Here is a 27,585-nt window from a genome sequence, read left to right as displayed (position 1 = left end):
AAGTTTGAAGAAGTCTCCGGCCATGTATCAGCTTACAGTGGACCTTTGTCCCAGGTGTGGGGAAAGATTTGACCAGATGAGTTGCCTGTTGTCTGCTGAGTGTAGAAAGAATTGGGACTGCTTGTGTAATCATTAGCAGCAATAGGTTGTGGACCTCAAAATAATAGAATAATAAAATAGGAAGGAAGTTTAGTGACTGTATAGTAGCCCGATATTCCTTCCTTTAGACATAGGAGGGAAGAAACCTAGAGGAAGACATTCCCCAGAGTTATCAGGCCAGCTGGCTCAGACAGAGAATATGGCCCTTCCTGTCAAGTATTTTTATCTCTGCACAGCTCTTCATGATTAGAAAGGTTAACTTGGCACAGGACACAATGGGAAGCCTGGAGCTTTTTGCAAACACGGCTAAGAAGAGGGATACTGTGAACCATAGGGACTTAGAGGTTCAGCTAGAAACTCGGTGGTGTTTTTTGTTGTTGTTTTGTCCTGGGGATTGAACCCAGGGGTGCTTCACCACTGAGCTACATTCCCAATTATTATTATTATTATTATTTTTAATTTTGAAACAGGGTCTTACTAAGTTGCTAAGGCTGTGTTCAAACTTGTGATCCTCCTGCCTCACCCTTCCATGTTGCTGGGATTACAGGTGTGCACCACCATGCCTGCCTAGAATCTTATTTCCTAAAGCAGTTTCTTCAAACCACCTGGGAGGTGTTAGGCTTCACATGCCCAGACTTCTCTCACTGGAGTAAGGTATACTCGGCTGCCCAGGTGATTTTGATGTTTCTTTTCTCCACTTGGTAATCACCAGAGCTAGACAGCAATGACTCTTTACCTTACCACACCTTAAAACCTGGCGGAACTTTCAACCTTTTACAAAAATACTCGTTCCCTGATTCTGCGTTTTAAGATTCTGATTTAATTGCACTGGGGTCATGCTCAGCCATCTGTATTTTAAGCATCCAAGGTATTCTAAAGCATTGCCATGTTTGAGAAATGCAGGGTGAAGGGAAGCCTGGGAGCTCAAGCCTGGGATGGGACTGTAGCGAGAAAGTGGGAGGTAAGCCGAGATAGAGCAGAGATCACTGAAGATGAATTAGTCGCGGGAAAGGCCATTGCTGCAGAGGATAGTGGGAAAGGAGGGGCTGAAAGCTGATGGACCTCCCCAGGAGAGACATGGGACTCAAATAGACTCAGGTGGAAGTACTGGGAGCCAGATTAAACAGAGTTTAGAAGGCGATCAGGGAAGACAGAACTACCCTCGCTAGGCTGCCGTACACTCGGTTTCCTCAGCAAGAAGGAAGGACAAAGGACGAATGACTCAGAAGGAAGTGTTTTGAATTGGCAGGTAAAGGAAAAATAATGGAGCCGTACTAGAAGAGGGAGTATATTTTTGCTAATAGCAACCCTTGGGCCTTAGTCTCCTGTAAAATGAATGATAGAATCTTTGGACCAGAGGGTCTTAAGAGTTCATCAGAGTCAACCGCCTCACTTCACAGAGGAGGAATTTGAGCCCCGAAGAAGGGGAGGCACTTGCCTAAGATCCCATCCAGCGATGGTATCTGGCCCATGAGGCAGGACTCTCACCCCTGCCCACAGCCCTGACCTCTCTGACCTATGTCCATTCCTAGGAGAATGAGCACAGCGTGACAGTTAAAGATGCAGGCTCTAGCCGGCCACAGTGTCACATGCCCTAATTCCAGCAACTCCAGAGGCTGAGGCAGGAGGATCGCAAGTTCAAGGCCAATCTGGGCAACTTAGCAAAAACCTTTCTCAAAATTAAATTAAAAGGTGGGGTTGTAGCACAGTAACAAAGTATCCCTGGGTTCAATCCCTGTACCAAAAAAAAAAAAAAAAGGCTATGTAGCCAGTCTGCCAGGCTTGAGTCTTCGCTCCTCCCATTAACTAGGTAGATTGATTGCGTTGGGAAAGTTATTTAGCTCTCTTGCCATACGGTTTTATTATAAAGTGAAGATTGTAATAGTAAAACTTTATGATGGGGTGTTGGAGGGATTAAATGAGTTAATCCACAAAGCATTTAGGACAATGTCCAGCATGTGGTATATGTTTTATAATATTGTAATTATTACACTGCACTCTTTTATTCAAGACTGATTCCTTTCTATTTGCTGATGGTTATTTAGAGACAATGCAGATTTATCAGGCACTCTAATTTTTTAAAAAAATAAACAATTCTGAACATATTGTAATTTAGGCAAATACTGAAGTCAAGTGTAATTTTTGAAAGTGCAGAGTCGTGGGTCTCACACCACCAGATTATTAGAAAAAGAATCTCTAGGAGGTAGGGACAGGGGATTTGCATTTTCCAAATATACTCGAAGTGATTCTATTGACCTATAAAGTGTGATGCCTATTACCCCATACTGGAGAAGTGGGTAACCTTCTAAGGTAATGATACAAGACTTTCTCTCCCCCTATTTGGTAAGGTGCTATTTATATCCTCACTGATGTCAATGTGGAAATGAAGGTTTAAAGAAGTCAACTAGCTTACCCAAAGTCATCAACCTTGAAAATGGCAGATTAGGGACTCTGAAGCTATATCCTTATACAGAGGTCTCCATTCTCCTCAGTTCTTTTGTGATCTTGAGCATTATCTCCTCTGTATAATGAGATAATTTTGGTATCCACCTCACAGGATGTTGTGAAATTAAACAGTGACTCTCAGGCAGGTTGCAAAGTACCCTGTTTGTGGAAGCAATCAGAAGGCAGTATTGTTTCTGCTACAGATGTTGATTTTGCTATTTGTACCCTTCTTTTTTTTTTTTTTTTTTTTACATATTTTATTTAACATGCAACTATTTCACACCCACTCTGTGCCAGATAGTATGCTAGAATGTAAAACCACAAAGGACAGAAACTCATGATAGTTTTTTCGTCTGAGAACCAACCAGGCCTATGGATAGTATAGATTGAAAAACAAAAAACAAAACTAGACCACATGACAAAATGTGACACTGATCAGAAAGGAACAAAAAGTGCTATAATGATTTAGTAAAATTAAAACTTATTCTACCAGGACTTGTTAGGAAATATGACATTCTGGATAGCCAGGTGTTCTAGAAATTTGAAAATAAACTTTTTAAGTAGCAGTTTCTTTCTTTTTTAAAGTACTGCAAGGTAGATACTTCTGAAAACACTGCATACTTTCCTGCATTTTGGAAGCAAGAACAGCAGGTTTAAGTACATTTCTCTTGATCCCCCAGGATCTCCTTCAGGTCCTCACTGGTCGTGGTGTCATACCTGAGTCCTTAGGCATCTCTGAGAAGTACCTATCTCTTGGTTCTTGTGTTTGGTCTTCATTTTTCTTTTCTGTTTTGTTGCAAAATATGCATTTTTTTCCCTGAGGTTGTTATGTTTAACAAAAAGAAAGTTGGGGAGTTAGGTGAATGAAAGAGCACTTGCCTAGCATGAGCAAGGTTCGATTCCCAGCACCACCAAAATCAAAGAGAGTAGGAGTTGATTGAATGTGTATTTCCATACTAGCCCTAAGGCCATTCTACATGACTCTAAGAGCATTCATTCAACAAGTGTTTATGAATGCCCTGTTATTATGTCAGGGATTCTGTTCTGTCTTCTAGTTTTCTTCATTCTACAGCTCTGTCATATGAGGGCCCAGGAAAATAATGTTTTTTCACTCCTAGTTCCTTACTTGTTAGAGCAATAGACTTGTATATACAAAATGGAAGCACCATTTCAACATGGGTAAATTACATTAGAATTAACTGAGAACAAGACTACTTAAGGCATACCTAACTGAGGCAGTGAAATCAAACAACAAAAAAATAAAAATTGTGTACTTTTTCTTGGTGAGCGGAGTTTTGAACTGGACACAGACAAATGTAAAGAATTTGGAAATGCTGGTAAAGTTAAGAGGTCACAATCTGGAAAAGCTAAAGGGTGAAAAGAAACACCTGTAGGATAAATCTGGCTGAATAATTTGGACAAATGGATTTGCCTAAAGGAATAAGGCGCAAAGACGTTACTAGATTTTTGTCAAGGGCACAAAGTTAGTGACTGTAAATTCTGAGTCAGGGAAGGGGTAACCTAAAGAAATGCTGTTTGGGGAAGACCGGTCCTCATATAGGTACATAGTTTGGGAGAAAATTCTGACAAAAGACTTAGTGGGAAGGAGAGTATGAGAAAAGGAAGCTATAGACTTATTATAGAGTTGTTCTATTTCTCTCTGAATAGAGAGAAATGTGGGTCATGACAGAGTCAAACTGAGAGCAATCGAATCTTAAGAAAGGTCATTGTGAGGGAAAAGTGTTCTGAAGATGAAAAGGAAGTCCACTAACTATGAGGGGCAGTAGAACAGAAGAGAAATAGGTAAAAAATGGAGATTCTTTTAAGAATTTAACAGTTCAGTGATATGTAAAAAGGACTTTGTTGGCTATGATACTTTGTTGTTTAAATTGTGATAAATTGGAATATTAAGGCATAAGATGTGCTCTAAATGCATTTTGACCTTTTTTGTTTGCCAAGAGTGAGATTGACATAAAGGTTTGAGCTGGGATGGATGGAGAGAGAAAAAAAACCAACTGGTCATTTTTCAACAAGAAATTGAAATGGAAAAATTTCCATAAAAGGAAGGAAAGATATTAATAGGTCTGATTTAGAGCAGGTGAGTGATTTGGGAAGGTGGATTTAAAGCAAGCCCATGGATATATTTAGTCCTCCAGGACCCTTAGAAGCTATTGGGTGCTATGAAGAGGTAATGTACTGAAATACATCAAGGTATACTTTGGCATCTTTAAAACACAATCTGACAATATCAGTAATGATTATAATAGCAGAGAAAATTCAAAGATGTGAATGGTTTCTGAACTAAAAATGTAAAGGATTTATGTGGTTTAGAATGTGCCTAGGGCCAATTAAAAGACATTTTATCTAGAGAGATTGGTAAGAAAGGCTTAACTAATAATTCAATGAGTTGATAGATTTGATGGATGGGTGGATGATGGACGGATGGGTAATACATGGATGGATGTGTGAATGAATAGAAGAAGCTAAAGTCATATTCAGAGTCCTGAACCGCTTTCATCTAAGGATTGGGGATGCTGTCAGAGTATTTGGGTGGTAAGTTTCCCTTGAGTATAGTAAAATCAGGTGTGTGTGTTTTTATGCTACATTTGAGAATCAGCTGCTTCTGTGACAGTGAGAATCTGCAAAAGGACTAGACATTCTATAAATATATTTCAACTACCATTACTAGTTTTCCTATGCCATTTTCTGCTCATCTTGTTGAAACGGGAAGGCCATTGTGATGAGACAAAATTAGTAAATTATTTTGTATAGAAAAACATCCTTCTTAAAAAAAAAAAGCTTGTGTTACAAGTCCTATGGTGAATGAAAACATTGAAATGCACATGTCATCTTCTTTCCTTCCTCTTAGAATGAAGGGTCAAGGGGTTTCAATTCTAGACACATTCTCCACTTAAGCCCTCGACTCCTTCCTGCATGCCTCTTCCAGGATCTTTCTCCATACCATTCCCTTTCTTTCCAATATCTTGAATTTTTCATTTGTTCTTCTTTACCTTTTTGGGCATAATCATCTATACCAAGAACATTCCCTTTATACCTCTGGATATTCCTCAAAGTACTGAATTTTTTTGTGCCATCATTAATAAATAGAAAGTACAAGTATCAAGATGGTTAATGACTTTTTAATGTCAAATCTGTTTTTTGGGTCTTATTTTCTTGAATCCCTTAGTAGTGATGATAATTTTTATTACTGTTTTTTACCTTGGTTTCTAAGATACCCTATACTTCTCAGTTTGCTAGTTCTCAGATTCTCCAAATGGGGTCCCTCCTCTCCTCATTATATGTTTTGCCTGATCATTGTATCCACTAGCATGGATTCATTTTCATCCTGTGATAAGAATTTATGTTTCCAAACACCAAGTCCATTTTTCGACTAAAGTTTAAGACTTATTCAATAGTCAATTTTATTTTTTATATATCCCATAGGTATTTCAAACTTCATATGCAATTCAGAATCTCCTCCTTCTCCATGCCAAATTTCAAACTGTCTTCAGTGGAATTATCAGTCACTCTGTTCAAGCAAGCTAGAAATGTGTTTGACTCTTTCTTTTCCCTCCAATAGTAACAAACCCATACTTATTTAACCTTTTCCACTAATGATTTCATTTGTCTCCATCTTCTCCATTCCTACTGATTCTATTCTACTGTTGTCTTAGCTGGACTGGTGAAACAGCCTCCTAAATAACCCACATTGGCCATGAACTGTCATGTTAATATAAATCCTTCCTCCGTAGAACCTCCATATTGATCAATATTGATCAATGCAGAGCATATTCTAAATGTGTCCATCTCGTGTGTCAAATCCTTTAATAGCATGGAGGTAGATTTACTACCCTAAATATGTGATGTAATTGTAGAGAATGAAATTCACACTACACAATGAGCATAAGTAAGCCTAAGGATTTCTGAATAAGAGCAGTGGATTTTATCAATGTCATTATTACATAGTGACAGGTATAATAGTTTTTACAGCTCTTGGGAAAACTGGGTAAATGATACAAGACACCTCTCTGTGCTTTTATTTATTACAACTATATGTGAATCTACAGCTATCTCAAAAAGTTAATTTAAAAATATCTTTTGAATATACCTTTCAATACAAGTATTGAAGTACTCAAACACTTTTTAATATAGCATCTAAGTTTCTATTTTTCTCTCCTGCTCCATCTCGCAATATTATCTGTCCCAAATTTTATACCTTACTAACAGAGTCCCTTGGCAATTTCTTACATGCACCAAACTACTTTTTATTTTAGTATTTTGTTTATGCTACTGCCTCACAACACCCACTCTGTATCATTGGTCCTTACCTGGCCTGGGCTAGTTTCATCTCATCATCTGTTAATTTCCTTAGTCCTGAAGATAAGGTTACCTGTTTCATCTTTGTTTTTACAGTACTGGCTATACTGTTAATCATATCTAGCAGAGGCTTGTTTTCCTGCCTTATTTCTACACTGTGACCTCCCCGAGGTGTGGGACAGTCCTTATTCACTCTTTATTTCTAGTGCCATTATGCATCCTGGAAAATAATAAGTGTTCTCTATATGTGTAATTTGAGCAAATGAATGCACTATTTCAGGTAGCTTAGAAATTTATTATTAATAAATCCAATACTATTATGTTACTAGACTAGAACATACATTTGAAAATTTAAGATGATGATTGATTATCTTGGGGTACTATTTATTTAATTGTTATAATATGAGCAATAATGATTAAAAGCTTAGCCAATTTTTGTCCTGGAGTAAAACAAGTCCACTTAGTAGTTAATCACTACTAAGATGATCTGCATGGATAATAATATTCAGATTTGGAGACTGTGTCATCTGAGAAAGCTGGTGTTTCACTTCAGGCATGTGGGGAGCAGAGTTTTAAAAATGTTTAAGTAAAAAATATGAAGATCTAGGAGCAAAATGAAGCAAACAAAAATGTTATTAATTCGCAGTGTTCAATTGCTTGCTTATCTCTTAGTCTAACATAGAATTCTAAACTCTAATTAAGAACAACCACTTACACACACACACACACACACCCCCCAAAGGTGCTAGTGATTTAAATTTGGGTCTGGAGGTTTGAGTTTATTGTCCCTGAGTGTGATGCTAAGATTGTAGTAATGGAAGGGGTGATTAACCTGAAGGTGAAGTTCTGTGAGCTCATTTCTATTTCCTAATTCTACTTCTTACCTGCTAGAGGCAGAATGTGCAGATAAGCAGTTGAGACACTTATAAAATGGGTTTAATAATAGGTCAGACTTGCTGTCAAATTTAATGAGGGAATGTTTATTTTCTTTTTGAGATCTGCAGAACACAGATGTTGGACCAGGAAATGATAGCACATAACAACATTATTAATTAAGAAAGACCAATTTGATAAAAGGGTTGATTGTCTAGCATGGGAAGTCTGTCTGAGTTTATAGCCAAATGGATCCACAGTGCTTCCTAAAGAAACACCATTGTGCAACTTGAAAAATGTACTATGTATACCTGTATGATTTTATAGACTTCCTTAATGTTTTGATAAAACATTTTAATTTAAATATTCTGTATCATAATTGTAGAAATATAATCCTAGCTTCATTTTTGTCCTTTTTAGCTTTGTAGAAACCCCAGCGCATTTCTCTTGGAAAGAAAGTTATTACAGATCCACCATGTCCCAGAGCACACAGACGAGTGAATTCCTCAGTCCAGAGGTTTTCCAGCATATCTGGGATTTTCTGGAACAGTAAGTATCAAAAAAACAAGAATATGTTGTATTTGAACCATTAGAGATAGGTAAATATGGATAGTGAAAATATAACTCACTAGGGCATGTTTCTAGAATTAGTAAAAAATTAATGTTGTCAGGGAAATTTCTTGCCTCCAATATTATCTCTATGTTCAAAATCTTGTGGTTATTTGTTCAGTTTCCAATCACAAAAGTTCATTATTATTCCAAAGAGATAAAATTTTGGAAAGTCTATAAGGATCTCCTGAACAACCCAAAATCACTTTTAAAGTGTCTCTCTGATACTCAAAATCTACTCCTCCTTTGTCTTGAAGACTTATCCAATGTTACAATGCAATTATCACCTGAGAAGGTAAAACACCCAATTTTGTTGATCATTCTTCTCTTGCTATGAAAAATGTTATTAGATCTTTATTTAAAGCTAGCTTGAATAAGTAATAAATTAAGGAGATGGTTGAAGAGAATATCAGCGCACTGAGAATCCTGCAGGATAGGATATAAAATACTTTATCACTGATCCATCTCTCCTGTCCTGCATTACATCCAGCAATTCTTTGAAGAGTACAGGGGTCATGATTCCCATTTAACAAATAGGATTTAGATTTAAACTGCTTCAAATTATACATCTGGTAAAGACTGAGCCAGGATTCAAACTCTTCTGACTCTCAGCAAGTAATGACCTTGCAAACTTTGAAATAGAAAGCACTCATTGTTACCAACCTGGTGAGTGTATTTTAGTCCTTTCCCAGGGCTAATGCACATTTTTTCTTTCTATTATGTTAGGCCTATATGTTCAGTTCAGCCTATTGACTTGAACTTTGTGGATGAACCATCAGAAAATGGTGCAACAAACAAGATTGAGATTAGCATGGACTGTATCCGTATGCAAGACTCGGACCTCAGTGACCCCATGTGGGTGAGTGGCCTGAATTTACTCTTTAATCAGTAGGCCATGCTGTACTCAACTCTATAAATCCTGTTTTTATTAAAGGTATCTAAAAAGGCAGATGGATCTGAATAGATAAGACCTTTGGAAAGAACAAATTTATTCAGTCAAGGCATGATTAGTAGTAGTTCATGGATTCTGGATTTGCCTTAACTCTCTATAATGTGTGGGAAGGAGGTTGGAAAGAATCTTTTGCATATTTTATATGAGTTCTCTAATGTCAATCCCAACTTAGAGCAGATGATACCACTCAAGATTTTCCAAATGGTAGAGACAAGGAAAGAAAGAGCATCTAGATCTAATTTGAGAGCACTTTTCACTATGGCAAATAATCCTTCTCATTGAACTCACTTTTGATGAAGAAGAAAGTCAATTCTATGCACGTACACAGATTTGAGAACCTGGTAACACAGTAAGAAGAAAGAAGATAACTGAGATAAAGATAAGCTTTTCCTGGCTTTACTACTGAGTCACTCTTGACCTTCGAACTCAGTTTCTCATTTATGAAATGGTTCCCTTATATGTCACATACCTCCTAGATAAGCTAAGGAGCATAATGGGTTAATGATAACAAATATACTTTTCTGAGATGTGTAGGTGACTTAGATGAAATTGACTATTTATACTGTAGATAGTGTTGACGGATTTTCTTCTTTTTTAAAAAAATCATTTATTCATTTTATAAATTTTGCTATTTTTTATATTAAAAATTCTATAAAAATGGGGTAAAGACCTAGGAAGCGTGTGGGGTGTTCTAGAATGCCTGTTGACATAACTAATAAGAATTCTTAGAAAAGGCTTGTCTTTCTTATTTGATATAAGATTTTATTTATTTTCACAATAAAACCCTTTTTGGCATAAAATATATTTCTTAATATGGGAGAAAGTAAAGTGGGAAAAGAAAGAGAAAACAACCTCTGTAAATACAGTGACATTTTGTCACTAAATTGATGTAGGAAAAATACATTATGTCATTGGCCCCTTTAATTTCAATACAGATCTTCCCAGTTATCCTTGGATTACTGAAGTTCTCAGATAATCCCAGTGTTAGGCCATTCAAGGTCTTGGGATATATTATAAGTGAACGTGAAGATGTGTAAACTCTTATTTGACTGACTGTATCTTAACAATTAGGACATTCTCAGTCCACATAAAATACTGCATTTTGATGGGTAGTAGATGCCTTGGCAAAACTGTCTTTGTATTTTCTGTAGATATTTTATGTTATGACTCTTGGATTCATAGCAGTAGATAAAAAAATTTATAAGTTTAAAGTGAAGAAGCACAAGCTTTTTTTTAACAGTTTTTTTAGTTTATTTTTTATTTAAATTTTGATTTTTATAGACTACATTTTGATTCATTATACACAAATGAGGTACAACTTTTCATTTCTATGGTTGTACACAATGTAGATTCATACCATTCATGTAACCATGCATACACGTAGGGGAATGATATCTGTCTCAGTCTACTATCTTTCCTCCCCCCCACCCCTGCTCCTGCCCCATTTTCCTCTACACCATCCAAAGTTCCTTCATTCTTCTCTTACCCCCACCCCCTGGCCGCCACCACCCTCATTATATATTGTCATCCACTTATCAGAGAAAATATTTTTTTTAAATTTTTTTAATTTATTTTAATTAAAAAACATAAATTTACATAGGGCAATGTTGTTTGATTCATTCTGTTATTTTTTCCCCTTCCCCCCCACCCCTCTTTTCCCTCTATACAGTCCTTCCTTTCTCCATTCTTACCACCCTCCTTATCCCTGACCCTAAACCTAACCCTAACACTAACTCCTCCTACACCCCCCTTATATGTCCTCATCTGCTTATCAGCGAGATCATTCATCCTTTAGTTTTTTGAGATTGGCTTATCTCACTTAGCATGACATCTTCCAATTTCATCCATTTGCCTGCAAATGCCATAATTTTATCATTCTTCATGGTGGAGTAATATTCCATTGTATATATATGCTACAGTTTCCTTATCCATTCATCAACTGAAGGGCATCTAGGTTGGCTCCATAATCTGGCCATAGTGAATTCAGTAGCTATGAACATTGATGTGGCTGTATCTCTGTAGTATGCTGATTTTAAGTCCTTTGGGTATAGGCCAAGGAATGGGATAGCTGGGTCAAATGGTGGTTCCATCCCAAGCTTTCTGAGAAATCTCTATACTGCTTTCCAGAGTGGCTGCACTAATTTGCAACCCCACCAGCAATGTATGAGTGTACCTTTTTCCCCACATCCTCGCCAACACCTATTGTTGCTTGTGTTCTTGATAATTGCCATTCTAATTGGGGTGAGATGGAATCTTAGTGTAGTTTTGATTTGCATTTCTCTTATTACTAAAGATGGTGAACATTTTTTCATATATCTGTTGATTGCTTGTACATCTTCTTCTGTGAAGTGTCTGTTCATTTCCTTAGCCCATTTGTTGACTGGATTATTTGTATTCTTGGTGTAGAGTTTTTTGAGTTCTTTATACATTCTGGAAATTAGCGCTCTATCTGAAGTATGAGTGGCAAAGATATTCTCCCACTCTGTAGGCTCTCTCTTCCCATTACTGATAGTTTCCTTTGCTGAGAGAAAGCTTTTTAGTTTGAATCTATCCCAGTGGTTGATTCTAGCTTTTATTTCTTGTGCTATGGGAGTCCTGTTAAGGAAGTCTGCTCCTAAGCCAACAAGTTGAAGGTTTGGACCTACCTTTTCTTCTATAAGATGCAGGGTCTCTGGTCTGATTCCGAGGTCCTTGATCCATTTTGAGTTGAGTTTTGTGCAGGGTGAGAGATAGGGATTTAATTTCATTCTGTTGCATATGGTTTTCTAGTTTTCCCAGCACCATTTATTGAAGAAGCTATCTTTTCTCCATTGCATATTTTTGGAACCTTTGTCTAGTATGAGAAAATTGTATTTATTTGGGTTTGTGTCCATGTCCTCTATTCTGTACCATTGATCTACCTGTCTATTTTGGTACCAATACCATGCCGTTTTTGTTACTATTGCTTTGTAATAGAGTTGAAGATCTGGTATTGCGATACCCCCTGCTTCGCTCTTTCTACTGAGGATTGTTTTAGCTATTCTGGGTTTCTTATTCTTCCAGATGAATTTCATAATTGCTTGCTCTATTTCTGTAAGGTACATCATTGGGATTTGAATTGGAATTGCATTGAATCTGTATAGCACTTTTGGTAGTATGGCCATTTTGACAATATTAATTCTGCCTATCCATGAACATGAAAGATCTTTCCATCTTCTAAGGTTTTCTTTAATTTCTTTCTTTAGTGTTCTGTAGTTCATGGGGTGCATTCAACAAAAGAAGTAGAAATCAACAAATAAACGACTTAACACTACAAGCTTTTAAAGTTTTTTTTTCTATCATTATTATCTTTTTACATACTGAGTCATGTGGCTTCTTAAAGTATCATGCTGTTTTTAACTTTTTGTATTCTTGGAAATGTTCTTCCTGAAAATACCATTTCCATTTTTTTTCTGCTCTCTCTCTAGTTCTTATCTGTCCCTCATCGTCCTATTTGCCCTCCTTCTCTGTGAATCCCTTCCATACACTTTCCCACCAGTCTGAATTGTTTATTTCTCTGTTTCCAAAGGTCAGGGACCCTATTTCATCATGCCTAGTGCTTGAGGTTATATACTAGGTCTCTATAATAAGGGATTCAGGAACAGCTAGGAAAAATGAAATAGGGTGAAAGAAACAAAATAAGGCACTTGGGGCAATGGTATTGAAAGGTATATGAAACTAGAGTGAGAATGAACTTGACTGAATAAACAAGCTTGCCTATCTGTGGTGGCCCTGTTTTTGTCTCCAAAGAAGAGAGGCATTTCTTCATAAATTACATTCCTATGTGAATCCTAGGTCTTCCCTTGTCTTAGAACTGTTCCAATATCTTCATATCATTTGTGTCTACATGTGACTGTCACAGAGATGAGGCTAGACCACAATAGTCCTTGGCAGCAGAAGCAACAAAAAGGTAGACCTGCTCAGGATGTTACTAATTAGCATTCCAGTTTGTAAATTAAAAGGCTCCTCTTAGATTCCTAGTCCTTCTACCCTCTTACTACAAATGGTGTGAGTTTTTCTTCCATTACTCAATAGCAGATTTTCTCTTTTTGTGTGTGTGTGTATAACCTAATTGCTAAACAGTTTCCAAAGGCTGCTCATAAATTATTTTCCTCTTCAGTATAATATTTTTAATAAGTTGGGAAACTCAACCATGTTATGTTTCTTCCTATGCAAGAAACATAACTCTATGGACATGAAAAGACATGTCAGATTATTAATGACAGAAATATTGAAACTGGGAAATTCATTCCCTTTTGTGCTGATTTTTGATATAACCTTTACCTTAATAACTAGTCATGAAATGGAATCAAAGTGTTTTATTCTGATTAACAAAGGAGAGTTGAAATGAATTACAGGGAATTGTCTGTGTGTCTTCTTAATTAATGTCACTGAGAAAGTAGTTCTTTGGAACAGTAAATGAAGGTGAGTGAAGTTTCTCAAAAAATCCTGTTTTAATTTATCTTTTCAAGACCTTGTTGGTTTTTGAGTTTGTTACATAATAAATTATATCTCAGCTTTGGATTACTTGTGAACTGTGTAAGTGTGCCTGTCCTATTTTCAAGAGGTGAACAATGATATTAACACTTAGATGTCCTGAAATGATCGGTACTGGCCACGTCACTCTTAATTTGTATATTCCCTGAACATGGAGGGAAACCCTTTAAGGCTGCATTATATGTTTCCCTAAGAAGTTGAGTGATAATTACCTAGTGATCTGTTTTTGCAAATCCTTGTTGCACTCTCCCAGATATATGTGAAGGGTCCCACCCCTACATATCAACAGGTCAATATCAAGATACCTGGAAAGGCATAGGCTGTAGCACCTAGCATAATACCCTGCTTCTTACATGATGTAGATTTACATGCTTTCGATCGTGCATGCTGATATAACCACAATGATTATTTAGCACCTACTGTATGCTGTGATCTTTATGATGCAGATGAAAAAATCAGTCTCTTACTTTACAAAGACAGGAATACAGCATTAAAGGCAAATGTGCATAAAGTTACCTACAAAAGCAACTCAGATATACATATATTTTGAAAAGATTCATTAAAAAGTATTGATTTCTTCTACCTGAGAAAGACTGGCAGTAGTTTAAAGAGAAGGTGATTTGTATGGACACCTTGAAGTATGACTAAAATTGATCAAATCAGGGAAGGGAAAAAGTAGTCCAAGTTTGGATAACTGTTGTTATAAAAATATAATGTGAAACTTAGAAGTTTTAAAAGATAAGACTGAAAAATTTGACTAAAATTTTTATATATAAAAAATAATACAAACTTTAAAAATTATAATTAATGATGAAGGTTTAATAATCCTAATAAAATAAATGCTTAAAAATTAATACAAGAAAGTTGAATTTCCCCCAGGGGCAATAGGTATTCAACACATGAAGAATATACAAATGTTCAATGGACATAATTTTTTTCAACTTCTTAACAAATACAAATTTTATAGGTTGAAACAATAAGATTACTTATATCTCTCTAATCAGCAAGAGTTTAAATGATTGATAATAGTTAATGCTGGTGAGATTGCTGAAAAACAATATTTTCACTGTTGGCAGGAGCATAAATTGATATATTGGAGGTTAATTTGCCCATTCTAATTTATTTAATTTTTAAGAAACTTTCCTTTGGCCATTAAGTTCCAGTTCTAGGTATTTATTCCATAAAACAATTTAGATATAAAGGGTACACACAAACACCCACAGCCTTATGTGCATGGACACAAATGAACTTCACACATACATACACACACACACACACACACACACACACACACACACACAGATGGAAAAATGAAGGTTTTGCTGCAGCACCATTTGTAGTAACTCAAACAATGAGACAAAATTCTGTAGACTTCAGAACTTCAGACTTTGATAGATAGGAAAGAAACCACAGTTCAAAGTGTCAATCCCACCATTGAGAGATATTAGTAATGATGTATAGTCATTTTAATCCTGATGATCCTATTCATTTTCTTCTGTATGATTTCTGTATTTCTATTTTGAGTGAAGTGTCTGTTTTAGGAAAATATTGTATATATTAAGTTTTTTTTCACAAGTTTGATGAAATTCACCAACAAAACTGTCTGGGCCTAAGATTTCTTTTTGGGGAGCTCTGTAATTATGACTTGTTTTTTTTTTTTTTTTTGTGTGTGTGTGTGTGTGTTTTGTTTTGTTTTGTTTTGTTTTTTGTTCTTTGTTTTTTTGATACCGGGGATTGAACCCAGGGGTGCTTAACCACTGAACCACATCCCCAGCTTTTTTTTTTTTTTTTTTAATTTAGAGTCAGGGTCTTGCTGACTTAGAGTTGCTAAGTGCCTCCCAAATCTGTTGAGGCTGGCTTTGAATTCACGATCCTCCTGCTTCAGCCTCCCAAATTGCGGGGATTACAGGCATGTTCCACCTTGCCCGGCATGAATTCAGTTTCTTTAATAGTATAGGACTATATTGAGATTATTTATCTTGGATGAGTTTTGAAAAGTTGTGGTTTTTGAGAAATTGATTAATCAAAGTTGTTAATGTATATACACTGAATTATTTTGAATTTTCCTTTCTGATCCCTTTAATGTCTGTAAGATCTATAATGATATTATAATCCATTTTCATTTCTTATGTTAGTAACCTTCCTTTTCTTTGTCAGTCTTACCAGAGATTCATCAATTTTTTCATTTATCTTTCAAGCAAACCTCATGCTTTGGTTTTACTTTTCTTCTCTATTATTTTCCTTTTTTCAACTTCATTATTTCTGACAGATTTCATAACTTCTCCTTTGGATTTATTGTGATCTTCTTTTTCAACTTTCTTAGATTAGAATTCTATATTTTTGAGAATTTTCTTTTTCAGGAAAGCTTAGCATTAATTTCAAGAAATTTTTCATTAGACACTGCTTTAGATGCTTCTAATAAATATTGATACTCTGAATTTTCAATTTTGTCCATTTTAAAATATTTTATTATTTCTGTTGAGAATTCTGCTTTGATCCATTAATATTTAGAAGCATGTTTAATTTCTGAGCATTTGGATATTTTCTGTTATTTTTCCATACTAACTTGTAATTCTACTTTCATTATGATCAGAAAGCATACTTTGTATGATTTCAATTTCTTAATTTATTAAAGTTTTTTTCAGGAGTCAGGATGCGGATTATTTTAGGAAATTATAATGGGCACTTGAAAAGACCATACTTTGGTTATGTTGAGTGGAAAGTTCTATAAATGTCAATTGGATTTAGTTAGTTTAGCCATTGTGCAGTTTTTCTATATCTTTTCTCACTTTCCATCTATTCCTTTTAATAGCTACTGAGTAAAGAGTGTTGAAGTTTTTGAATATAATTATGGATGGTCTCTTTCTCTGTTCAAAACTATCAGGTTTTTCTACATGTATGTCAAAGCTTTGTTGTTGGACACATTATGTTTAATCTTATATTTTCATGGTGAATTGACCCTGCCACCATTACATAGTATTTCTTTTTATTTATGGTAATGTACTTTTCTCGCAAGTTGACTTTGTCTGTATTAAAATTAATACAGCAAATCTTTCTTTTGACATTTTTCATGATAAATTTTGTCTGTTTTTAATTTTAATATGTGCTGTTATCAGTATATTTAAAATGATTTCTTTGCAGAATATAGACTTGGATCATTTTTATGTATTCTGACAATCCCTGTCCTTTAATTTGCTGTATTTACATCATTTATATATAATGTGATTATCAATACTGGTATTTTAGTACTATAATTTGTTTGTTTTCTATTAATCCCCTCCATTATTATTCTGTTTCTGTTTATTCTGCCTTTTTAGATTATTTGATCTGTGTTTAGTATTCAATTTTAATTTATCTACCTTGTTTGGCTATATCACTACATATTTGTAGTGGTTGCTATAGTGATCTCCGGACTCATGATGTGCTTTCATAATATTTATAATCAATATTCCATAATCTACTGAGAATTAGTATCTTACCACTTCAAATGAAATGCAGAGACTTTTGCATAATGTCAGTTTCATCATTTTCATTCCTTTGTATTATAGCTGTCATTCGTATTACATCTGTACACATTGAAAAATCACATCAGCGAATGTTATAATTTTTACTTTCCACTGTCAAAGTAAGGAACTCAAAAGAAGAATTATAGTCTGTTATACTGAGTAAAGTATTTATCGGTACCATTGCTCTTTCCTTGTACCAAAGCTTTGATTTTCACTGGGCATTACCAGGAAAACTTTGGAGCCTCAGTCATTCTTTTGCTCATCAAAGTGAATTTTTTTTCAAAGAAAATGATGCTCTATTTTCTCAACAGGACCATAAACCAAGTCAAAACTTTCTTGCTGAATTTTGAACTGATCCAAATTTTACACACATTACCTCCATACCTCCCCTCCTTTCCTGTGTTATGGTTTGGATGTGAGGTGCCCCACAAAAACTCATGTGTGAGAAAATGTAAGAAGGTTTAGAGGAGAAATGATTGGGTTATAAGAACCTTAACCCAATCAGTGAATTAATCACCTGATAGGAATTAACTGAGAGGCAACTAAGGACGGGTAGGGTAGGGTTGGAGGAGGTGGGTCCCTGAGGGTGTCCTTTGGGGTATATATTTTGTATCTGGTGAGAGGAATCTCTCTTTCTGCTGCCTGATCATCAGGTGAATCATTTCCCTTTGCCACACTCTTCCGCCATAAAGTTCTGCCTCACCTCAAGCCCTGAGGAGTGGAGCCAACTGTCTGGATTGAGACCTCTGAAACTATGAGCCCCCAAATAAACTTTTCCTCTTCCAAATTTGTTCTGGTTGGGTCTTCTAGTCACAGCAATGAAAAAGAGCTAACTGAAACACCCTCCCTCTCTTCCTGTGTCTGCATGTATGTGCACACATGCACACACACGTACACACACATTCAGTTACCTATAACTCAACTGAACCACACCTATAGATACATTCTAATATTAGGGATACAGATCATGATAGTTTCTGGTAGGCAAATTGTTATAAATCTTCACTTGATACATTGTAGCCTTCAAATATAGATTAAGCAAATGTTTTGTGAACAAAGTATTTTTCAGTAGTTCACTAAACATTATTTTAACTTAACCACAGTCAAGTTATAAGAAGCTAGTTAACAGTACTACCATGTGAGTCACTAACACACTCTAAGTCTTTCTCTACACATCTGCTCCTGGCTGCACCACATACCAAATGTACAGCCATTTTCTGTGATAAGTCTTCTCTGTGATGTGCAGTGTTAACCAGCTGTAAGTCTGACACCATAATCAAGAGCTCAGGCTCAGGAGGGCATCTCTGTTTTCCTTCTCTTCCTACACTGGTCCATCAAGCTTCCAGAGCTACTCATACCATGAAGTTCACCCTCCTGTACCTTCCCTCATTCCTGTTCACATTCTCTTATTTCTCCCCCATGATTCCTGCATACATTTCTGACTGTGCAGGAAACCACTATAATTCAGTGTAGGTAGAATTAATTAAAAGCTTCTAAAAATTTTGATGAATACCTTATATTTAATATAAAGCTTATGGAATTTGTTGTTAGACACACTGGAGCTAGAATTTTGGCTTCCCAGTTTCAGCAGTGTGACCTAGGTGATCTTTATTAACTTGTCTTTCCTCATTTGTACAGATCAACATAATACCTATCTTAGATATATGAAAGAATTTTGATTTTTTTATTGATTTATTTCATTCAAAATTCCTGGAATATAAAATATATAGTCAAAGAAAAATTTGTTATTTTTGTTATTAGTTTTCTGTCAAATGCTAATTCTGTACAAATTCTTTAAAGAAGGTAAAGAGGTGATTTTTTAAATAAAATATGAATTAATAAATTTCTCTGATTATAAAAGCAGTACAATTAAAAAAAACTTTAGAATTATGAAAAGCATTTTTCACATCCTTATAAGAAAACAGTTATGGACACTAGTTTTTCTTCAGAATTTTTTCTGCAAGAAATTTTATAAAACATATTTGGAATTATGTCTTATATAAATTTTGTAATATGCTCCTTTTTATTAGCATTATATGGTAGATATTTTTTCTCATTTACTACTCTTCATATCAATGTTAATTTCTGTTATATATATGTATATATTTTATATATATATATCATTGCATAGATATCCCATAATTTTTAACTGTTCTACATAGATTTTAAGAGAAATATTTAAGTACAGAATGTTTACTTACACTGGATACTTAAAGGTATAATTTTTGGGTAAAATTTTATGAACACCAATCTTACCAAATTTCTTTCCATAAGTTTTTTTCTTCATTAATTGTTGTCTATTTACACTTCCCCTAACTTTAGCAGTGTTCACAGACATGCCATTAGTTTTGGTTTTCCAGTGTCTTTTTTAAAGAGGCAAATACTCCAAAAGTGATGGTACACACCTGTAATCTCAGCAGTAGGATACCAAGTTGGAGGCCAGTGTCAGCAACTTAGATCCTGTCTCCAGATGAAAAATAATAGGAGCTGGGAATGTTGCTTAGTGGTAAAGCACCTTTGGTTCAAACCCCAGTACCAAAAAAAGAAAAAGGTAGATACTTCTAGGTCAATGAATGATTGAATGCATGATGCCTGGTCATTTGCTCATCAAGATAAAATTATCCCTTTAGACACCCCTTTGACTGAAATCAAAGAGGTTTCTAAAGGACTGGTATGGATAGTAATTTGGACTAAAAATGAGAAGCATCTCTTGGCAATGGAGCATCTAGTTGTAGGATGAGCAGACCCATCTGGGTGGGAACTTTATCAGGAAAGAAGTGGTGAAAGGGACAAAGTGTATATTCCAGCTTTCACCTCAGAGTAACCTTGAACAATGGAATAGGTATAACATTTTCTCCTTTTCCTTCTAGCACGTCTTAAACCTTGTTTATAGCATCCTGCTATTTTTACTCCTTGGCTAGTATCATTTAAACATATATGATGTATGTAGGCTTTGTATGTAGGCTTTGTGTATTATTCTATGAATATAAATAACACATTCAAACAAAATAAAAAAAAACATTTTCCACATAGCAAAACCCTCTTATTTTTGTAATTTCCTATGCCCCTTCTGAGATAGCCCACTATATACTGTTTAGACTAAGTTCAGTGTCTCCTTAAGAGCAGACTTTTTCTGTTCTGTTCTTTGTATAGCATAGCCAATAGAAAAGCATCACTTTGTTCAAGAGTGCCAACTCAGGGACTTTAACTTAAACACAGGTATGCATTTCAAACCTTGAACAAACAGACTGCTTAATAAAATAAGGGAAAGGGCTTTCTTTTTTTCTCTTCTCTAGAAATTCACAAATATCACTTGACAGGTGACAGCTCTTCCCATACAAAAGGGGCTGTTTGCTTTTTGCTTTGGTGTTTGGGTAAACTGTAGCACACACTGGCAGAGAATTTATTGCCTAGGGGAAGGTGTTTGCAGTCCCTGTGTTTAATCTGAAAAGCAACCCCTTTCCTTCTATCCCCTCCTTCTCTTTTTGAGGAGGGAGAATTGGAAATGATAGCCTGGGGGAAATAGTTCCCCTAACACCTGTCTCTAGTGTAACCTCAGCAATGTTACTTAAGACACCGGGCTCAGTGCATATGCATGCAGAATGACAAAGTTGAAGAGGGCAGATAAACAGAAAGGGATTTCAGCAGAAATACAGGCGCTGATTCTAACCTTGCATCCTCTTAAAAACTGAGCGGGTTGAAATCCTAGCACACTGGATTTAAAAAGAATACAATTTGTTTAAAGTAATACTACTCCTATTAGTCACCTGTCCTTTTCTTCAGCAAGGAAATATAGTTTCAATCTACAAAACTTGGAAAACCCTAGAATATTATATTTAAGAACTTCGGAGCTTCTAGTCCAACCTTTCTTTAAAGTCAGGAAAATCAAGATTACTGGTGAGTTCTCCAACACTTCTGATAAAATTTGTAAGGAAACAAGAGCTAAACCCAGTTGTCTGGATTTCTAGACCTGCTTTTCCATCTATGATTGGAAGTAGTATAAAAAGCTCGTGTTCTGTAGGTAGATAGCAGACTGCCTATGTCTGAATCCAACTCTATCATTCATTGTTTTGCTGCCATTGGAAAAATGAAAGGACATTTCTGAGCCTCAGTTTCCTCTTCTGCGAAATGAAAATGATGATGATAGTTATGTCCTGTGGAAGAGCTATTTTGAAAATTGAGATAAGTCTGGTACAGCAGCACAGTATCTTGGATGGAGCCAAGTCCTCAGTGGTAGTGGTTGCTGTTCTTTAGAATATGGTAAATTTAGAAACAGTGAATGATTACTCCTAAGTATGACAATTACTAACATAGGAATAAAAATGAAATTTTGATAGATTTGCATTTGGGATTTTGTAAATGATAAGGTCTATTCGAAGATGTCTTGGCTTGCTATAAAATAGGACTTGATCATCTTTTCCCATTTGAAACAAGATGAAGTTGAGTTTTCTTCAAATTGCAATCAATTTTGAAGTAGACACTTCTTTTAAACATCAATGTAATCTTGTGTTTGTTCATGTCTCATAGAACTCACAAAATCTTATGTGTAATTTACATTATTATCATTATTATTATTGTTATTTGACTGTTATTGTCATCTTAACATAAGGAAGTATTTTTTTTTTTCTGATTAAGAGCACAAACTTTGGAATTGGATATACCTATATACCTAGGTTTAAATCTTAGCATGATAATGAAGACAAAGTTGCATAGACCTCAACACAGTTTAATTCAGTGGTTATCAAAGTGTGGCCTCAGAATCAGCAGCATCAATATTAATTAGTCCTCTCAGGTACTATGCCAGAACTGGAATAAAAAACTGGAGAAAGGGTAGAGCAGCAGTCTTTCTGCAAGCCCTTTAGGTGATTATAGTATTGCAGAACCACTAAAACAATCATAATTTAGTGTAACTTTTTTTATGTAAGGATACTCAGACTTTGACGTGTGAGTAGACCAAGCACATGCACCTGTGATAACAGAAAAGAAACTTCTAGGCCAGTCTCTACTTTAAATATTTCTAGCTGTGATTCGCTTAAAAAACGTGTGCAAGGGCTCACTGGGTTATGCCATTTAGACAATAAAAGCTAAAGTTAGGTGACAAACGCCTGTAGTGCCATCTACTCAGGAGACTGAGAAGGGGAAATCACTTGAGCCCAGGAGTTCACGACCAGCCTAGGCCACATAACAAGACCCCTGTCTCAAAATAAATAAAAAGAAAAGAAAAGAAAATTAAAAGGTAAAGTGTAATGAGGAGAAATATTTAATATGTACATATGTTTATTAAGTGTTAGAAGTATTTGGGCATGTGTGTCTGTATAAGCAAGATTTGATATTTTTGTGTGCTGCAGGAGATTGAACCCAGGTCTTGAACATCTTAGGTAAGCACTATACTACTGAGCCTGCAAGATAGTAAATGAATTCTCTTAACTTCATTTCCTTAGAAATGAAGTGAGAAATGATCCATAAAAATCTCTCCCCTGGTAAAAAGCTAAAATGTCAAGCTTACATTCTTGTTAATTCAATTAGCATTTACTGATTACAAAGTTCAAGACCTTCTGGTAGGGGGTGCAAGGCTTAAATAAAAGAGCAGAGCCTATCTCTCTCTCTGTAACTCGGAGTTGTTGGAGGGGCACAGATATGAAGTTAATGAACTTAACTATTATTATTCAAGTGATTGTACCCAGGAAAATATTTATTGCTTAAATATTAAGGGATGAATGGAAAAGACAAGAAATGAGCATCCATCATCGAACAACAGACCAGAGTTCAGTCATGTATAACAACTGATAATTGCTTAAGTTTGGGGACAGTAATCACATTATATTTTATATGAATGGTACCTATTGGCAGTATGCAGCTCAATGGCCTTGCATGCAGCTAGCATTTGATTCTTGCTATACTTGAGATGATCTGGGAAATGATTGAGTGAAGAGAAAATTCTCCTAAATATCCTCCTAGTTTATAATGGGACAGGAGATTATAGAAACAATTTATCAAGATAAAAAGTACTAAGCATCAGAGGAAAATGTAAGTGCAACCTTCAGCAGGAATTCTGATGATCATTTCTATTTGAAAATTCAGTAAATAATTTTGGACATTTGAAAAAGAAGGCACAGAGGTTCTTCTAGGGAGAGATAATCATTTAAGGTTGTAGGAAAAGCTGAGGGTAAGATAACAAGAAATAGGAATATTTAGAACTGAAAAATACTTGACTCACTTTTAAATTATTTTTTAAAGTTTTCTGGACACAGAAAATATATATATGGGCTGTCAGTTTAAGACCTCAGCCAATGAGTAGACATGAGTATGGTAAATTATGTAAGGGAGTGAGGATCAGCCTGGTTTGACGGGAACTGAGTGTGGGCATAGACAAATAGTTGAGTTGGGAGTCAGCCTAAGGGAAATGGTAACATTTTCTTGCTGAGCTGATCATCAATAACTGGAAGATGGGTGAATAGAGGTGTGGAGGATCCTGTGTGTGCATTTGATCTGACTCTGCACACTCATGCTTTATAGACAAAAGTAGCGGGTGTCCTGGGATTAGGGTTAAGTCCCTCTGGCTGATGTTCATTTCAGATAAGGCCCTATTGTCTATTTTTTCTTCCCCAACATTTGTCTAGAATAGACAACGGTCATTTCTTAGAGTAGGAACTGAAACAAAAACAAGAGTTCTCTTGGTTTTCAGTCTCTTGAGGATACAGGTGTGAATCTCATTAGCTAGAAAACAATAACCATATTTGTAAAATGCTAAAAGAGATTTAAAACAAGGCTGATGAAACCAGCAGCTGTGATATTATTTCTGACTGGAAGGATTGTAGAAGTCATCATCAGGATACAGGAAAAAATTTAAGAACACGCACAGGTACATGTATGTCATACTTTTCCCTGTGCAGTACACCTCTCACTGGGAGGGATTCTGAAGATGCTCTCTTGGTTCTGCACCTCATTGGTGGACATGGAGTGCCCCTCAGAAGTATCTTGCCTGCAGTGATGTGAGCTTAATTCTTTTTTGTCTTTCAAATTTTTCTTTGGGTTTGGGAAAGACATATAATTCACTTACAGAAAACAAAAATGCTAATTTCCTTGTGTTTATTTACCATTGTCCCAAGAAGCTGAGAGCTCTTGATAGATATTATGTAAGTCATTTCTTGGCACACCATCTTAGAAAGGTGGAAAGAAAGAAAATGTTTTAACATTTGAATTTTGTATTCCGTAGTACAGAATAATGAGATAGAAAATAAGAAATAAAACCCATATGATTCATCTGGGAATGGACTGCACTTTGCTCCAGTGAATGCTGCTACCTGCTTTCCTTCAAATTAAGAGTCCATGACTTTACAACATGTGACTTTAAAAGTGGACCTCTCTTTTAAATGTCTGGGTGGGTTATTAGTCCATTTTTCACTAGATAGAGCTTTATTGGCACATTATAGATTTAGTGATGTTGTCTACACTGATGAACAGAATCAGTATAAACCATCTCTGCTACTGCATTAAATAGGTGCAACCAACTTCCTATTTAATGAACATATTTTATTTGCTTTTCAACAATAAGTCTGTTTAGCAAAAAAAAAAAAAAAAAAAAAAAAAAAAAAAAAAAAAAAAATCAGCTGTTTGGACTTAACCTGATAGGAAAAGAATGTAAGGATATGGAGGGGGAAAATCTTCCTGGAAACAAATATCCCAGTATGTTATCTCCTTCTCTTGAAATTAAGGATTAACACATCATGTGTAAGATCAAGTCCTTTGGTGATCCTTTAGCAAGGGAAAAATTGGATCTCTCTCTCTCTCTCTCTCTCTCTCTCTCTCTCTCTCTCTCTCTCTCTCTCTCTCTCTCTCTCTTTCCCTCTCTCTCTCCCGCGTTCCCTCTCCCTCCCTCTCCCTCCCTCTCCCCCTCTCTCCCCCTCTCCCTCCCTCCCCCTCTTCCCCTCTCCCTCCCTCCCTCCCTCTCCCCTTTCTCTTTGGATCTTTATGATATATACTGTCCCTGCGTTTTTAAAAGTACTCAAACATTATCAATCCAAATTGTCATGAAGCACAGTGATACAGCACTGGCCTGGGAGGCAGGATTTCTGGCTTTCAGTCTCCACACTGCTGTCCACAGCAGGTTTTCTATTGATAGACAGGTACTTTCTCCCTCTGTTCTTTTTTCTTATGGGTAAAAGATTGGAGTTTGGGCTAGGTGAAAACTCAGTTCTACTCTGTAATGATCAATTGTCAATCCATCCCTTGCTTCAGAGTTCCCTTTCTAGGATTCCTCCTGTGTCTCAGTGTGGCTGTGACTGGTACCTCATACTTCCAAACGCATTTTCAAGGATCATTAATAACATAATCCCAACAACTCAGGAGGCTGAGGCAAGAGGGTCACAAGCTCCAGTTCAACCTCCACAATTTAGTGAGATCCTAAGTAACCTAGCAAGACCTTTGTGTCAAATTATAAAATTAAAAGGGTCGGGGATGGTAAACACCCCTGAGTTCCATTCTCAATCCAAAAAGAAACAAAAATAAAAATGGACATGTCAACCAGTGTAACCTGTATGAAATATTGTAAAACAGAATCTCTTCTAAGTAAGACTTTTGTAGCATGGAATCTAAAGAGTTGGTGACTATGTCGTTCTTTTCTTCCTATTCTTGGGGTGGGAGTGGGAAGAGTATTGCAAAAACTTAAATACAAAAGCAACAGTTTTATATCTGAGAAAATGAGCACTTCCTCATCAGTACCTTTTGTGGAGGCAGGGTGGGTGGCAAAGGATTATCCCAGTGAAGATTAGTCACAACCTTGAATACTATCTGGGACTAGTGAAAGGAGAAGTAACCAACTCCTTCTGTTGCTCTCCCACTCCTCCTCCCAACCTGCTGCCTCCATCTACCTGGTAAGCCCCAGGCACTGTTCCTTCCAAACAACTTCTTGCCTAACCAGTTCATTGGAATGTCTTTCTACAGACTGTCGCCTCATTCAGAGTTCTGAAAATGAACCTCCCTAAAAGCATAAATCATGTTTAAAAAAAAAAGTGGTAAATGTTGCACACCAAAATTTCTTCTTTGACTTAAAAAAAAAAAAAAAAAAAATGCCCAGACCTACCTACTACTTTGAAAGAACAAAACAAAAGCAAAAGCAAAATCATTTAGGACATCTGTTACCTTATTCCTTTTAAAGAGAAAACTTATTTTCCTTGGTTGCATTTGTTCTTGGTGTTAACAAGGATTCAATTCTCTTGATGTAATCTTTCCTCCTCTTACACACCTCTTTCTATCCTTCTACCTGCAGCCTAGGGTGATTTTATGAAAATATTAAGTATATGTTGTCTTTGTTGGTGTCTTTAGATTAACAAATTATAAAATGTGAAGCAAAGATATGAATTGCAGTTGGACAAAAATCTTGCCACATAACAAGTTTTATTTTCATGCAAATATAAAACATTCTTAATCTGTGCTGATAAATTTAATGATTATGAAGTATATGCTTCAAAATTTATCTTCAGTGTATAATAGCATCTTAGGCAATAACTGAGGTGTCAGCAAAATTTTCTTCTCCTTTTCTGAGCCAGTTGTTCATCCAGTCCTACCAAAAAAAAATAACTGAGTAGTAATGACTCATTACATTTTCTTATTCTGGTTATGTATAGTTTCTAACTAAATAGGGATAGTTTGTGATTGGAATTCAGGGAAGGAAAAAAGTAAAAACATGTCAGTCTCTCAATTTGTACAGGGCAAATAGGAACAGTTCATTGTTGAATTTCTTGCTTTCTCTGCTTAATATCTGAATGGCAAAGGATGAAATTGGACTTTTATTCAATGATTCAGTTTTTGGAAAAATTCTCAGAATTAATATGAAGTATGATTTTCCTTTCTAGCTCCTCCCCTAACAGTATCATTCATCTATGAAGTAGTTCAGCTAAATAGTAGCTAACATTTGGAAAACCATTAGCATCCAGGCTAATTATGTGCACTTGTGTATACTAATTTGTTGCTGGGCAATAGAAACAAACCAACATCTCATGACTGAATTACACCTAGAGAGGATATTCATATGCTTATGAGCAGATTGTTGTAATAGAGAAAGAGTTGCTTTAAAAGTTTTGGGACTGGAATGAGACAGACATCATTACCCTATGTACTTGTATGATTACACAAATAGTATGAATCTACATTGCGTACAACCATAGAAATGAAGATGTACCCCATTTGTATATAATGAATCAAAATGCAGTCTGTAAAAATTTTAAAAATATATAAATTTAAAGAAATGAAAAAAATGTTTTGGAACCT

General features: G+C 35.7%; 1 protein-coding gene across 1 annotated transcript in view; it reads left to right on the top strand.

Annotated features, from left to right (window-relative positions):
• TP63 (tumor protein p63) overlaps positions 1-27,585 on the top strand; it is a 264,007-nt gene that overhangs the window by 79,538 nt on the left and 156,884 nt on the right. The window contains exons 2-3 of the mRNA XM_079156028.1: positions 8,155-8,283; positions 9,070-9,202. Of these exons, the coding sequence (XP_079012154.1) occupies positions 8,155-8,283; positions 9,070-9,202 (262 nt within the window). The remainder of the gene's footprint in view (positions 1-8,154; positions 8,284-9,069; positions 9,203-27,585) is intronic.

The sequence above is a fragment of the Sciurus vulgaris genome (genome assembly GCF_902686455.1).
Source record: "Sciurus vulgaris genome assembly, chromosome: 10".
Taxonomy (NCBI): Eukaryota; Metazoa; Chordata; class Mammalia; order Rodentia; family Sciuridae; genus Sciurus; species Sciurus vulgaris.
Note: the sequence above shows the minus strand (reverse complement) of the source record. Positions and strands in the feature narration are given on the sequence as shown.